Here is a 15,343-nt window from a genome sequence, read left to right on the forward strand (position 1 = left end):
CATAAACAAATTTTGAAAAAAAATAGTTATCTGTGGTAAAATAAGAAACGCTCCTTTCAAAATCTTTTTCATTCCGAAATGCTAACCATTGTCCATTTTCATTCTCTTTTCATTCATAAATTTATACTGAACTTTTGATCATTATCTTCATGTCAAATAATATTTAGCATCTAACGCATGATTAAAAACCTATACGTAGGTATCGAACTATTCATAATAATTTTAATTTTTAACAAGAGATTTTACGAATATTTTTAACTAATTTCCAAATTTATGGTACATTTCGATTTTAAAAAATAATATCAACGATCCAAAATGATTAATTTGGTTTTTTCTACACACTCCCAAAAAAAAAACATGTGTAAAGGTATTTTAAAAAATAAATATTTTTATGAAACATTTTTGTTTCTTTTTAGTGATTGCCACCGACCAAAAAATGATATGTTTAACATAGGTTTATTATAATTAATTAATAAAAATGTTTTTAAGATAATCCTAATGAAAGTAATCATAGACATCTAATAAATATTGAAAAGTTAAATGTCAAATTGATCTTGTTAATATTTCATAAGTTTTTTTAAAGTTTATAAATTTCAAATTGCTTTTAATATATTTATTTAAACTAACATGGATTTATTCTTTGGATCTATTTCATCATCTTTCTCGTTTCTATATTCATTTAACTAATGATAATAATGATATAAAAAATAAATCGAGATTTTACATGTATTTTTTATATTTAAATTTAGATTAAAAATTTAAAATAATATCATACATAATGCACATGATCACATGCTCGAACATATCATATTATTAAAATATTTCTGATAAGTAGAATTTTTAATTAGAGATTTCATAATTATATCTTAATTGTATTTTTTAAGTTTAAGGAATCTAAGATACCACCTTAGTGGAGCACATAGTTTATATGTAAACAACCAGCTTAATATAAACCTACTTAGGTGATAGTGTCAAAATTTTTATTAAAAGAATTTAAAAATATAAAATATAAACACGCGAAAATAATAACTTTAATCACATATTAATAATGTAATGTTTTACCGTAAGAGGCTCAGATAAATCTCATCGATCCTACTTAGCTTCGTGAATCTAGCTCATAGTATTATGTGACATGCATTCTTATTTTTACTTTAAGTTAACTATGGTTAAAAATTAAAATAATTGATTGAGTATAAATATTTGGTTCAGTTTCTCTAAAATTTTCTATAATATACGAACGTATGATGAAATAGAACATCAAATTAGAAATATCAACGAATTCTTATGGAGTCCTCATAAAAGTAAATTATGAAATGATAACATTATATTTTTTTAAAAGTGAAAATAATACGATAAATATTTACTCCTGCATGTTATTTATACTAAATCGATTCAAATTACAACGTTAAATAATTATGCATATAAATTTATATAAATATTGACACAAATGTGCCATGAATTGACATAAAACTATATCAATGTGACATTACTTGACATTTAATTTATCACTATTTGTTTGTTGCATTTTTGGAATATTAAATTGAAGCAATAATTTCTTTGAATGAAGAAAATAAAAGTTTGCAAATATAGGTACCTCGTAATTAAAAATCAGAAATAAATACCTAAAAGTAATTAAAAGATTAAACATACATAGCCCATATGGCCTAAAAAAATTATGAAAATGAAAGATACATAAATTCATTGTGTACTAGGTTGTTGGCCATGATTAGGACATTATATACCCCATTTTTAATTATATGCACTATGATTTTTGTTCTATAATTATTTGGTATTTGATGGAGAGCAAATTATTTATATAAAGTTTATAGTATTTATATATATAGATCATATGTTTTAGTAATTAGTACAAGATGATTATTTAGATTTATATTTTTTGAGGTGTCGATTCTTTTCAATTCACACAGTGCCTGATTAATAAATGAAATTTAAATATTTATTATATAGAAAATACGTTTTCTATCGAGAATTAAGTAGAAATTATGAAAGAATTTTGATGTAAATTGACACCAATATTATAATGATGACACACTACTAATGTTATTTAAGATAATTATGTTGATTATGTCAACATTAATATAAACAAAAAAGTCTTAGGATGATTATCTTTATTATACTTATAAGTGAAATTAATAGATTAAGTTGTGCATATGTACGTACAGATCTTATCTTTATTTCATAATAAAAAGGTTATTCTCATAGTTCGTCGATTCTTTTCTTTTTATATGATAAAATTTAGATTAAAAATAAATAAATGAATAAACCTATTGGTAACAGAAAAATAAGAAAAAGTCCAGCTAAGAGGTAGGTTAATTAATTTTCTATATAAGTATATCCTTCTCTTTTCTCTTCTCAACTCATTGTCTATATTCTTCTTCTTCAATTTTTTTCTTTTTCATTTTCTTCTATCTTATTTTTTTTTTCAAAAAATCCAAATAATTTTTCATATAATTCTTTTCTCTTTACTGAATTTCTTTCTACTTATATGAATAATATAATATGCATCTAGGGTTTTGTTTTGTATAGTATTGGAGTAAAATGAATTTTACGCCTTTGCAATATGAACAGTGACGATTCATATAATTTAGTCGTGATTCATATGTTGTTATAGTTGATTTTAATTGTTTTATGTTTTTGATTATCTTCTTTCATTGAGTACTTGTCGATTCATCAGATGATTGATTCATGTTTTTATGTTTATAATTTTTTAGATCGTGAACAAATTTTTTTACTCATTATAGATATCGATTTCTATTTAGGATTCTTTAAACTCCTGAATAATACTTGGATTTTTATTCTTATTTCAAATTGACTTTTTCTTAGCTCTTAGAACTAGATTTGTTCTATTATATTAATTATTTCTCTCTTCAATTGTATTTCAATTTTAGATCCACGTAATTATTCACATCATTTAAAGGATATAACCCCAAATGTAAAGATTCTCATTTAGAAAATACATAATTTATTTTGGTCCTTTTTGTCTGCTTGATTTTTTATTTTAAATTTTTAATTTGCTTTTCATTTTGGTGTCCGATTAAATATATATATATATATATATATACTTAATTTGTTCCCTCGTTTCATTTGCCTCATCATTTAATTCTTATTTTTGAGATATATATTGAGATATATATAATTAAAATTATAAATTTGCTTTTAGATTTTTTTGTGTGATATTCTTGCATTTTTTTGATGAATTTTTTCGTTATAATTTCTTACTCAACTACTTAATAGGAATTGTCTCTATTTTTGTAAAGAATGAGTTAATCTCATGTATGAATCGATAAATTTTAGTACAAATTCAAAATTTAAAGTTAGTAAATTTTCCGAAGATGTCGTTGATTTTATTTTTGATATTATTATTCTGCCTCGACATACAGTTGTTATTTGCTAGTGCAGCACCATTAAGATTCACATAGAAAATATGAAACTAAATTTGCCCAATTTTTCAATACATGAGAATCTTGATGATGCTGCATCGGCAAATGGATGACTTGATTCTTTAATTCTACAAGAAAATTTGGGCAATTTATCTTTATTTGGTGAGTTTTTTTTTTCTACTATGATTAATTCTATGTGATTATTGATTATTAATTATTTATTTTGGTTAATATGTTGTAGTTATCTTGATATAAAATCCTAACGATGCGATTTTTCTAATAAATATAGGTTTTGATGCAGAGGATGAAGCTATTCGTGCCTAAAATATAGTTATATGGAGCAAAAATTATGTTATTGTTTGGGACAATACATATCGAATTATTATATTGAAATTATTTTTTTGATATGGTAATTTAATTATTATGACATCGGGATGTATTTCAAAACTTTTAAAAGTATTCGATATATCGATACAATATTTTTTTTTGAATACCATGCTAAGATATAGACTTACTTATGTTAATATAATACTAATAAATTTATAAACTCATATTGTTTTTCTAAAAAAACAAATAATTGCGCAGACATTAAAATTTTAATTCTTTTATTTTTATTGATTTCTTTTTGGTGTGGAATGGATATTTTACATGTTTAAGGTGTAATTGATATGACATAATTCATATGTTTTTTTGAAAAAATCAAAATCACATTTCTATATTAAAGTCGAACAAATTATGATTAAGTTTATCGAATCTCAAAATACTGAAGTCAGAACATAAAAATACGAATCATGCCAAATTAAAATTTTGTCAACATGATTTCCTAATTATAGAATGGTTGAAAATGAGCTTATGACACTTCAAAAATGAATTTCCATTACTAGTCTATCGACTAGATAATTGGTAAGTAACATAATTTTTAAAAATATTTCATCAATAATTTTACTAAAAAGGACTAATAATATATATTTTTTTCTGTTAAATAACAATTAATGTAGATATGCATAACCAATTAAAGAACAAAAAAATGGTCCAAATTTGTATATTGAAGACAAAAAATTAATTTTGATCTTCCATTATATTATAAAGTCAATATAATTCATATCTTTTATGTACTATGAAATAATGTATGTCTGATTTTTTTTTTATGTGAATATAAATAAGACACATTTCCTTTTTGTGAACCATTAAATTTAGAAAAATCTGAAATAAAATTATTAGTTGGAGATTACAACATTTTGTTTAAAAGGTACAACTAATAATACCTAATTGGTAAGGTCCAAAAATTAAAATAATAGTACATCTTGAAAGGAAAAGAACAATGTGAAAAAGGTACACCTAGTACATAAATAATTAAAGAACCAAAAACAAATATCAGAAAACGTCTAAGACATATCTCGATTTATTTTATGAGGTATTTATTGCAATATGACTCCGATCGACAGAAGTATTGGGTGATATGTTCATCAATTTTCTGAGATACTTACTATGATGTAATTTCTACTGACATTAGTAATTAAAAAACGAAAACTAATATCAGAAATCATTTTATCTTTAAAACGAGACGTACCTCAGTTAATTTTCCGAGGTAGCTACTATAACGTAACTTCTGTTAGTATAAGTATTGGGTGATTATATCCATTAATACTTAGACTGTTAGACATATGAAAAAAAATCAGTTAAACATTTAGTGCGGGTAATTTTTTCCTAATTACTTGTCCATTTTGACAAATCAAGAAAAGATAATTTTTTTAAACCTATTATACCTTCAATTAAATGACTAATTACTTTAAAAAATATAAAACTTTTAATTCACTTCATAATTAATAATTTTTTTTTTATAAATTCACTATAACATTATTAATTATTTTGTTAATAGATATTTTAATTTAAAAATAAACAAATAAAAAGGGACTGACCAAAAAATTCTCAACTTATTTCATTAAATGTTAAAGCCCACATTTGGGTGCCCCAATAAGTTAAACATCAAGGTAGCTAATACAATGAGGACATTGATAGATTTACTGTCCGTCTCTATTTGCTTGTCCATATTTTCTTTTATATATGTTTTTGTTTAATTATCCATTTTAACAAATCAAGAAAGGATAATAATTTTTTTTTTCCTAATATGTCTTTATTTAATTCTAGAAAATTTCTAGTACTATTAAGTTGTAAATGCATGCTTTTTGGAATCGAAAAATGCATTTATTATATTTGAAGGGTAAAATTATAACTAACCTATGATAATAATTGATGCCTTAATATGTGTATCACTTCTAAAGTGGACAACTAAATAAGGACAGAGGTAGTATTTCTTGTAATAAAATAAAGCATTAATAATTTGTACCCCAAAATGTGCAATAAATCCAATCATATGTGGTTATATACTTACACCTTACATAGTACAATCTTTTAATAGAACTTGTTCTTGGTTGATCAACTTGGTGGTACCTTGTAGTATTTATCATTATTGAAATTTTCTTATTTTTGAGTGGTTGACATTTGCATTAAAATTGCTTGAAAAGGATAAAAATTAAAAAAAAAAAATGAAAAAAACTTTTTAAAAAACATTTCGTATTCAATCAAATATCATCAGATAATTGATTTATAAATTATTTCCTATTTTCTTAGAAAAAAACATTTCAAAAAAACTAAAATTTAGTGACCCCATCAAAAGTAAATTAATTGAGACCATGAAATGTTTGTACAAACAATATATTTCATTTACTTTCTAAATTATTATTATTATTAGTTTGGGAGACAATATAATATTTTTAGGTCCCTTTGTTTAAGCAAAATAATTATTATTGTCTCATATTAGTATTGCAAATAAACATATTTTTAGGTCCCTCAAGTTTGGGCAAAAGGGAACAATAATATATACCATAGTTAAATTGTAATCATAATAAATGATCTGATTATATAAATATTATTATCATGCATTAAACTTAAACTTATTAGCTTTTTACACACAAACATAGATAAACTATAATTCAAATATCTCTTTGTTAAAAATTAAAATTACATTATATACATAAGTTTTAAATTTATTATTCATTTGAATATAATTGATGTTGAGTCTTAGATTTTTTGGTATGTTTTTGTTTGTTTTTTCTCTGTCAAACATGAAAATTTAAATATAACCGCAGATCGTATATTTTAAATCATATTAATAAAAAAATTTCAATTTCACCGCTACTCTTCTCATGTAAAGTGTGTTCATTCTTTTTCTAAAAGAAATTCATATAAGTCGAAACGAAAAGAATAGTATAATTTACCATCGATGTATAGTTATAGAGTAGTTCAAAACTAATTAAGGACATTGTGATGATCACATGCTATTGTTTTGTGGACCACAAATGTTACATTTATATCCTTAGGTTTTGATGTGAACTTATGATAAACATCAACCTAGATAATTGTATTTTTATATTGAGTTTTGAACTCTTTAACTAATACAGAGTTGTATGATGTTATTGTATTCTGGAGGGGACAAGTCAAGAGTTGCTTGTTGTATTCTTTTCGTGGAGTTTTCCCCTTCCAACGAGAGCATGCATGTCTTTAATTTTGTTACTATAATGAGTTAATTTTTAATTTTTGCTCTTTAACCATCGAACTTATACCTAGTGCGACATGTATATAACTTATGCGATATTATGATTCAAAAATATAAACTTATGGCCCGTGAAATCAACCCTATGGGCTTAATGAAAGGTGACAACTATTTGGGCTCAAGGCCTGTTATCAAATTATTATTTTCATGGGCTTTTAATTGGAAAATTAAGCCCAATTTGTTGGAATGAACTGAAACTTGAAGAATTTCACCATAGAAGCTTCCATTTTTCTCTTCTCCATCTCAAAAATCATCAATGGAGCTCAAGAAATTCTTGTCAATTCACATTCTATGTGTGTTAATTTTTGTGGGGTTTCTTTACTATTTCACAATTTTCATTTTTTTGGATGATTTGTTGAGCTTACAGAGCTCAGCTGGCAAGTTTCACTCCTTTTTCTTCACTTTCATGGCTTCTCTCTGTGTGTTCAGTTTCTTTGTTTGTGTTCTCAAAGACCCAGGTGGGGTTCCCTTTTCATATCTTCCTGATGTTGAAGATCATGAAGCTTCAGATCAAGAATCCAAAAGATCTGTAAGTTTTTTAGTTATAAAAATTGTGTCTTTTACTACTTCCTTTTGTAATCAACGTGTGAATTGAGAAAATTTAGTGCTAAAAAATGGATGATTAGTGCTAGTAGTGTTGTTGCAGCTTACATCAAAATGGTATAAAGTTCTATATCTTTATGTTGGATCATATTTTTGTTTCAATATATGATGATTGATATTTGGTAGTCTAGTGTAAGAAGCTGTATATACAAGGTCAAAATTAATAGTATGTATAGATAGTAGATGTTGAAATCACTTGGCTTCTTCGTGTGCCGACCCTGCTGACATCTCTCAAATTATAGGCATTGAAGCGATTGAGAGAAAGCGAGAAACGATATTTTGTATCCTGTTAGTGTAAGTCTTGGTTGCACGATCTTAGAACCTCTGATAATAAGGTTGTGCAGTAAGAGTTATCGAGGAAGCAAAGGAAAAGATGTCCAATAGCTGGACCAAGCGAATAGGATTACATTGCATACCCAAGCTTTGGCTTGTTGGAGCAGAAGTCTCAGTAATTTTAGACCTTTAGAACAATTTTTGGGTGGTTAATACTCCTACAATGTGGCAAGGTCAAGGATTGTTAATAGAGAAAATGGCTTTATGTTTTTTTTCTTTCCCTTTGATCATGTAATAAGAGAAAATGATTTTTATGGTATTGGTGATCTTGCATATCAGAAAGAGTGTTTTCTCGGAACCTCTTTCGAGTAAATTGTGTAACCCCAGGACAGCCATAAGGATCTTAGCAGAGTATAGAGAGGATGCAGGGTGAAATTGAATGCAAAGAAATTGCTGGAAACACCTATTTGCGTAATGTGCTCTGTGTGGCTGGAGAAGAGACAGATTCCTTTGAAGAATGTGTAGCACTGCATATATTGAATTAATGTTTATATCTTCTGTTTTCTTGGTGCAATCAAACACAAATAGTGCGAGAGTAGCACTATTTTATGTACACATGGGAAAGAGGAAGTGTTACATAGTATCCCGGTCGCTCATAAAAAAAGTTACAACATGCTTGGCTAGTGGAAAAAAAATAACTTCAATCTTCCAAGTGAGATATCGTGTTAAAGGAACATTTAAGTAAATAGAAGTGTGATTTCCATAATAGTTTAAACTTTTAGATGAGGCGGTCTCGCAATTCAACATACTTCATGCATTATCCATTGCATTCTCACCACATCTTTTTGTAATTCCAATACTGTTTGGTTGTTCTTTTACACCGGAGCAATAACTCTACTAACTTATGAACATACTTAAAAGAAATGTGTGCAAAATAATAGTACCTAATTACTGTTTGTACACTCACCATCTAAGAAAATGTTGAATACCTGACATTCAGGGTTTGCTTAAGAAGAAATGTGATAAGTGTTCAGAATACAAGCCACCCAGGACTCATCATTGCCGTATCTGCCGAAGGTGTATTTTGAGGATGGTGGGTGTCTCTTATCTTTTTAACAAATCCTCTTTTACATGCAAAACAATGTATCTGTCTGCTAATTTGCCATAATATTTCAACAGGATCATCATTGTGCCTGGATAAACAATTGTGTTGGTCACAGGAACTACAAGGCATTTGTAGCTTTAATCTTCTATGCAACTGTTGCTATAATCTATTCCTCGGTATGGTTAATTTAGTCATATATGCTTTAGCTACTTGTGCTCAATCTGTGCGAGTATAATGTTTGTTGTTTTCAGGTTATATTGGTGAGCGATACAATTCATAAGGATTGGAATTTGGATGGAGTGATGCATCTCAAGCTATTTTACGTGAGTCAGTTATCATATTATATACTAATTAACATGTTTGATGTCTAGTGTATTGGGTTTTGGCCTTTTCATCCCCTTTTCCGTTTTTTAGGTGATTGTTTATCTAAAGCTTGTTGATTGTTAGATTGGTTGATTGTTCTTTAGTATGTTTTTGGTATGACGGGAAATGTTTTCGTGAATGTTTCTTCAAGAAGATATTTTTCAGAATTTGGTTATATTGATCGAAGTTCAGCATTTCATCTTCTAGAGAGTAGGGAGCATGGGACCCTTTCTCCATCAGCTGCATATACTGTGATTTTCGACCATTACCAGATTGTTATGTTAGGTGCTAGGTCCACCATTAGCAATATCCTGACCTAAAATCTATGATGCTTAGACTCTTCAAAAATTACTATCGGGCGTGTGTCAGATCCTCCAACAGCTATGCATTTTGGATAATCCGACATGGGTGGAAGGTCTGAGCCAGAGTAACACAGAAAATATTTCCAATAAGCTGTTTTATTTTCAAGTGGACTTCATATTACCTTCTTATCTTTTCCTACTTGATATCAGGTTATTACTTTTTCCAATGGGGTTAGTTTGAAATAATGCATTGAAATGAGCTTAACCAAATCGTTTTGCTTTTACTCTCGCTTTCCCGTATAGTGTGGTAGAGTGAATTCCAGGTGGTTGCAGAAATCTAATGTATCATCTTAAACAGATTGCAGCTGGTGTTGTGCTTATTGGCTTAAGCTTGACACTTGGAACTCTCCTGGGCTGGCATATCTACCTTACAATGCGTAATATGACAACTATAGAGGTAATCACTCTGTCGAATACACTAGATTCACCCCACGGATTTCCCTATTGATGTAATTGCTAAGCGGAGGTTCTTTAACAGTACTACGAGGGAAAACGAGCAGCATGGCTGGCAAGTAAATCTGGGATGAATTATCATCACCCGTATGATGTTGGCGCTTACAAAAATATCAGTCTGGTACCGTCTCTCTTCCTCCCTCTCGTTCTCTCCTACATAAATTGTAATGAAGTTGCATTCTGTGTTGACCTATTGATATTTAACAGGTATTAGGTCCGAATATGTTAAAATGGTTATGTCCCACCGCGGTGTCCCATATAAAAGACGGACTGAGCTTCCCTACTTCACGTGAATATTCATAACGCGCAGCAAGTATAAATCTTAGTCCAAGATCGTTGCTTCAAAACGAAGGTAACTAACAACAACGATACAGATATCATTTCTATAACTTCAAGACAATATGCAGTTGCCTTCGACACACAGTAATCAGGTCGGAGATTTTCCCATGGCATATCCGTCTACTGCTACATCATTCGAAACTCTCAGTATATGTTTGTTTGTCGCGCAAGAAGCGAGATTGTTGTACATGAATCATGATCATATTGTTAGTATAGTTTTATACTTCATCACTTGTATTCTTTTGGTGAAACTACCCTCTGTAATATGTTGAAAGAATTGAAGAGGAAGGGAAGGAGTTGATGTTGCAGCAGAAGTGTTTTTTAGTATCGTTAGAGATTTATATGTCAGTAGAAAATATAGAGAACTTTACGAGAATCGGATTTAAATGGAGATAGTATTTGGACAATTACGATTCATATAGTCGAGTTCAACTTACTTAGAATTGAGATATAGCTGTTGTTGTTTATTGTTGTGTGAAATGTGCAGTTAATACCCTTAAACCAAATAAGTACACCTTTGTTTTTTTTAATTAAATTGAGGTTTTAAAGGTGGAAAATCGAACCTTTGTAAGTTCAAATACAAATTGTTCGGGTTTGAGTTCTATATATGATTATAAACACTTTATCCCCTAAAGTGGGACTTTTCAACGCGAATTCAGATTAATCATGTCCCAAAGCAATAACCAGATACGGTTTTTTTGAAAGAAAAATAAAATAATATTTGAAATTAAATTTTAAAAAAAACATTTGAAAGTGAATTCGTGCTTATACCTGAATTTCACTTAGAAAAATTGAAGTTTTTTTTTGGAAAATACTAATCAAATCCGTATTTCGAGTTTGAAATTGAAATAATAAACTAAAAAATTAGATATTTTAAGTTTGAAGTTTAAATAATATTTAATAATATTAATTTATCCAATTTATCAAAAAAAAAAGAAAAATAATTTTTTTAAGTGATTAGGGTTTTAGCAAAAAAACATATATTTATACATCTTTCTCTTCACTTCACCTTTTCTCCATCTCTTTGAGCTCGCCGTCTTCATCTCCTTAGCACAACTTTTCCCTACCAAAAATGGTACATTTTCTTCTTAATCTTCTCATTTTGATCTCTAATATATCAATTCTCTGCATTATTTGCTTTGTTTTACAATATTTTTACTTGAATTTGAAGTTTTGAATCAAATGCTATGATGGTTAATTAGATCTGTATTATGTTATCTTTGTTTATAATGATTCTGGTTTGTAATGAATCTTTATTTTGTGGGTTTCTTCTATTTGGGGTTTTTCTTGTTCCATTTTCATGTAAAGGTAAAAAATTTAGTTGTAAAATTGATGTTTTTTTGAGATAAAAATGGAGGTTTTTGGAGGAACTAGTGTGAATAGTAGAGATTCATCCTATTAGCTTTGGTGGGGTTGCTCCAAGATTGTATTTTGTTACAAGTTTGATTATTTTATTGGAAGTTCTAGTTTTGGAATTGATAATTTTGGTTTATAGTATTTTTGACTTGAATTTTGTAGTTTCAAACTACAAAACATGATAGTGAGATCTGTGTTAGTCTTTTGTTTTGTGGGAATGTTTTTTTTTTTATTTGATTTGTTGTTGAAAAGGTATAAACTTTGACATGTTTATTGAGGTAAAAATAGTGTTTTGGAAGGAAGTGCTACAATGTGTAACTAGTAGTATAAATATTGGAGTCATATTGAAACATGTTTTGCTTTTTTAATGGAAGCTTCAGTTTAGGAATCAGTAATTTGAAGTTTCGAACTCAATACAATGATTGTTATTCTGTATTATGTACGATTTTGATATGTAATGAGTCCTTATTTTGTGAGTTCCTTATATTTTGAACAAGTCTGGCCATTTTATTGGAAGTTTTAGTTTTGAAATCAATGGTGTGTGTTAGTTCTTTAGAAGATAAAAGGAAAGAAATTGGACACTTTTGGACTAGCATAACTTGAACTGATTTGGGGTCGCGAGGTAAGTCTTGATTGAGATACCAAGAAAGTATGTCCATTTTATTTGAAGTTTGATATTTTAAATCAAGAATCTCGTTAAGATTGTTATTGATAAGATGTATCGAGGAGAAGCACTCTGTTGGTTGCACTTGGGAAACAAGTTCATGATATGGATGAATTACATATTGTTAGTGGTTTGCGTTTCATTTTGTCAGGGGAGTTTAGATGGTATAAATCCATCAAACTAGTTGGATTTGACCTCTAAATCTGTTCTGCTCTATCCCAATTTCATTCTGTTCCTCAATTTCACCCTGGAGTCGGAGTTTTTTGTTAGTTATTACTTATCAATAAGCCTTTTAGTATTATTTTGCCCACTTATTGAGCTCCTTTGTGATATGTGTATATGCCTAACATCTTCATTTTTTGGGATGGAAATCTTTCTCTTGTCGTTTTGTTCCATCCTCATGGTATAATTATCTGATTTCTTGTTTTCTGTTAATTTTCAGTTAAATGCTTAAGTTTGTTATGTTTGACAAATATTCCATCAGGAGATTTGATTAGTTGATACTATATTTGGGCCTGTTATCGACTTCACTGTGATATGTTTTTGTTCATTTTTATTCGATTTCCCGTAACGAGTGTTTACATTATATTTATTTGTAGCCTAAGCAAATCCATGAGATCAAGGATTTCCTTCTGACAGCCAGAAGGAAGGATGCCCGAACTGTCAAGATCAAGAAGAACAAGGATATGGTCAAGTTCAAGGTTCGCTGCTCCAAGTACCTCTACACACTCTGTGTGTCCGACTTTGAGAAGGCTGACAAGTTGAAGCAATCACTTCCTCCAGGTTTGCACTCTTTGACTGCTACTTTTTGCCAATTATGGTGAAATTCTCTGTTATGTTTATACGTCCATGTTTTTATTAATTCTAAGCTCTGCGCCTCGATTTAACACACCCAAACTCTGCAAGGGAACATTTTTTTAAATTGAACTTGACTGTTGCATTACATTACTACTTGTAGGTTTGAGCGTGCAGGATCTGTGAAGAAGGATTTATGCTTTTCAGAGTTACTAGGGAATGGAGAATTTTGTGTTTTTTTTGCAATGTCTTGCCCTTTGGCATGTCTAAGATTTGAGCTTTAAGACATCACTTTGAAAAAACTCATTACTTTTTTACTCATATTGACAATGAATTTTGCTTGTTAGAGCCAAAGTAATGTTGTTTGATGGTCTCATTTGAGTTCTTTTAAGTTATTTTCACTATCTTTAACATATTTGGTTTGATACTTGTGTTCATGAGAGGTGACAAGTATTTGAGAAACCAAGATATAGTAGATAACCTCCTTAAAAATAGCGCAGTTATCGCACCCAAGGATGTAATCTAGTAGTTAATGAACTTGGAAGAGAACTAAGAGGTCTAAACTCAATGATAACACAAAATATTAGGTGATTTTGTTTCATTTATATGAGACTTAGTGACTAAGTTACTCGATACTTATATTGATCAAATATAGCAAGTATTAGGTGAAATGGTGTAGATGTGTGCAAGTTGGATGTGGACAACACATCTTTGTTGTAGTTTCACCTCTACATTGTGAATGTGATGGTAGAAAGATTGATTTTGATTGACCCTTGACTTGTTTAAGCACGTCATAGATTAAGTTCATAAAAGCAAATACAGTAACGAAGAAATCATGTTGAAAATAATTAAGAAGAAAACAACCAACAACCACGAATAATACGATACTCACAAGTAAATTAGATGACGTTTCACAACTACTAACTTTTTACCCTAATTTTCGACCTTTATATCTTTCTATCTAGATTCTGGACAACACCGTCACTAAAGGAATATCACCTAGACACTTAACTATGTTATGAGGGTAGAATAATGGTATAGAAGGTATCACGTGGAATAGTTGAAGTGTGAACAAATTGATTGAATAAAAACATTTGTTATAATTATCAACTAGATTCCCATTTTATCCTCAATTTTTCTTTTCTCCATAAGAATATCTTTGATTGTACAAATCACCACCATCCAATTTCCTATTGTGTGATGCTGGGAAAAACAAAAAAACTTTTACATTATATGATGATTTTAATCAATTTATATTTTTTTTATCACCTAAAAGATAAAAGGAAACAATTTGTTACAATAGTTTAAAACATGTGCATTCCTATATCATATATTATCGTATATTATTATAGGCTTAAGTCATCAGCGGCCCCTTAAAGTTGTCAGCATAATTCACTTAGACACCTCAATTAAGACTAGTACCAATTGAACACTTTTACCTATACAAAAATCGTTCATACTAGACATTTTTTAATAATCATCAAAAAATGTGAAGAGTATGTGATACACTTGCGGTGACGTAGCAAAATGACTAATTAAAAAATAACATTTGACATTGGACCCCGAAAATTATAAAAAAACACACATTTAATATCTAATTTTTTAAAAAAGAAAAAGAAAAAATGAAAATGTCAACCTATTCTACCCCACCTTACCTCACCCCACCCCAACCCCCTTTCATCTTCTTCCCCAAAACACGTTCTTTCTCAAATTACAACATCTTATTCTTTTCCAATAACTTCAATGCCTCCATACATCCAATTTCCCAATTCACTGCCAAAATCCATGGAGAAATTTCATGCCAAGCCAACTTTTGTTTCCCTTCTTCATAATCATTTTCAGTCATTTTCATCCCAAACACAACCTTTTTCTTTTCTTCTTCAGAATCTATTAACATCAGCTTACCAAATCGGAGCACTAAATCGCAATCGCCGGAGGCCACTGTTTCACAGTGGAGTGAGGGAGAGAGAGGCGGCACCGGTCAATGTAGAGAAGAACGAGGTGGTAAGGGTGCAAAGT

General features: G+C 29.1%; 2 protein-coding genes and 1 long non-coding RNA gene across 3 annotated transcripts; all 3 read left to right on the plus strand.

Annotated features, from left to right (window-relative positions):
• Window positions 1–3,099: 3,099 nt before the first annotated feature.
• On the plus strand, window positions 3,100–3,827 carry LOC114077372. The gene is made up of 2 exons (XR_003578678.1): window positions 3,100–3,560; window positions 3,688–3,827. It is a non-coding gene; the product is annotated as an uncharacterized LOC114077372 (long non-coding RNA).
• A 3,377-nt stretch (window positions 3,828–7,204) lies between these two features.
• LOC107019031 (probable protein S-acyltransferase 15) lies at window positions 7,205–10,916 on the plus strand. Its single transcript, XM_015219618.2, has 7 exons — window positions 7,205–7,540; window positions 8,888–8,980; window positions 9,067–9,168; window positions 9,244–9,315; window positions 10,016–10,114; window positions 10,196–10,291; window positions 10,378–10,916. Exons 1-7 carry the CDS (start codon window positions 7,268–7,270, stop codon window positions 10,471–10,473), a joined length of 831 nt encoding a protein of 276 aa, XP_015075104.1. The 5' UTR covers window positions 7,205–7,267; the 3' UTR covers window positions 10,474–10,916.
• Window positions 10,917–11,446: 530 nt separating this feature from the next.
• On the plus strand, window positions 11,447–13,700 carry LOC107018535 (60S ribosomal protein L38). The gene is made up of 3 exons (XM_015219040.2): window positions 11,447–11,584; window positions 13,129–13,312; window positions 13,488–13,700. The coding sequence occupies exons 1-3, from the start codon at window positions 11,582–11,584 to the stop codon at window positions 13,508–13,510; spliced, it is 210 nt and encodes a 69-aa protein (XP_015074526.1). The 5' UTR covers window positions 11,447–11,581; the 3' UTR covers window positions 13,511–13,700.
• Window positions 13,701–15,343: the final 1,643 nt, after the last annotated feature.

This window comes from Solanum pennellii, chromosome 5 (assembly GCF_001406875.1).
Source record: "Solanum pennellii chromosome 5, SPENNV200".
In the NCBI taxonomy this organism is placed as follows: Eukaryota; Viridiplantae; Streptophyta; class Magnoliopsida; order Solanales; family Solanaceae; genus Solanum; species Solanum pennellii.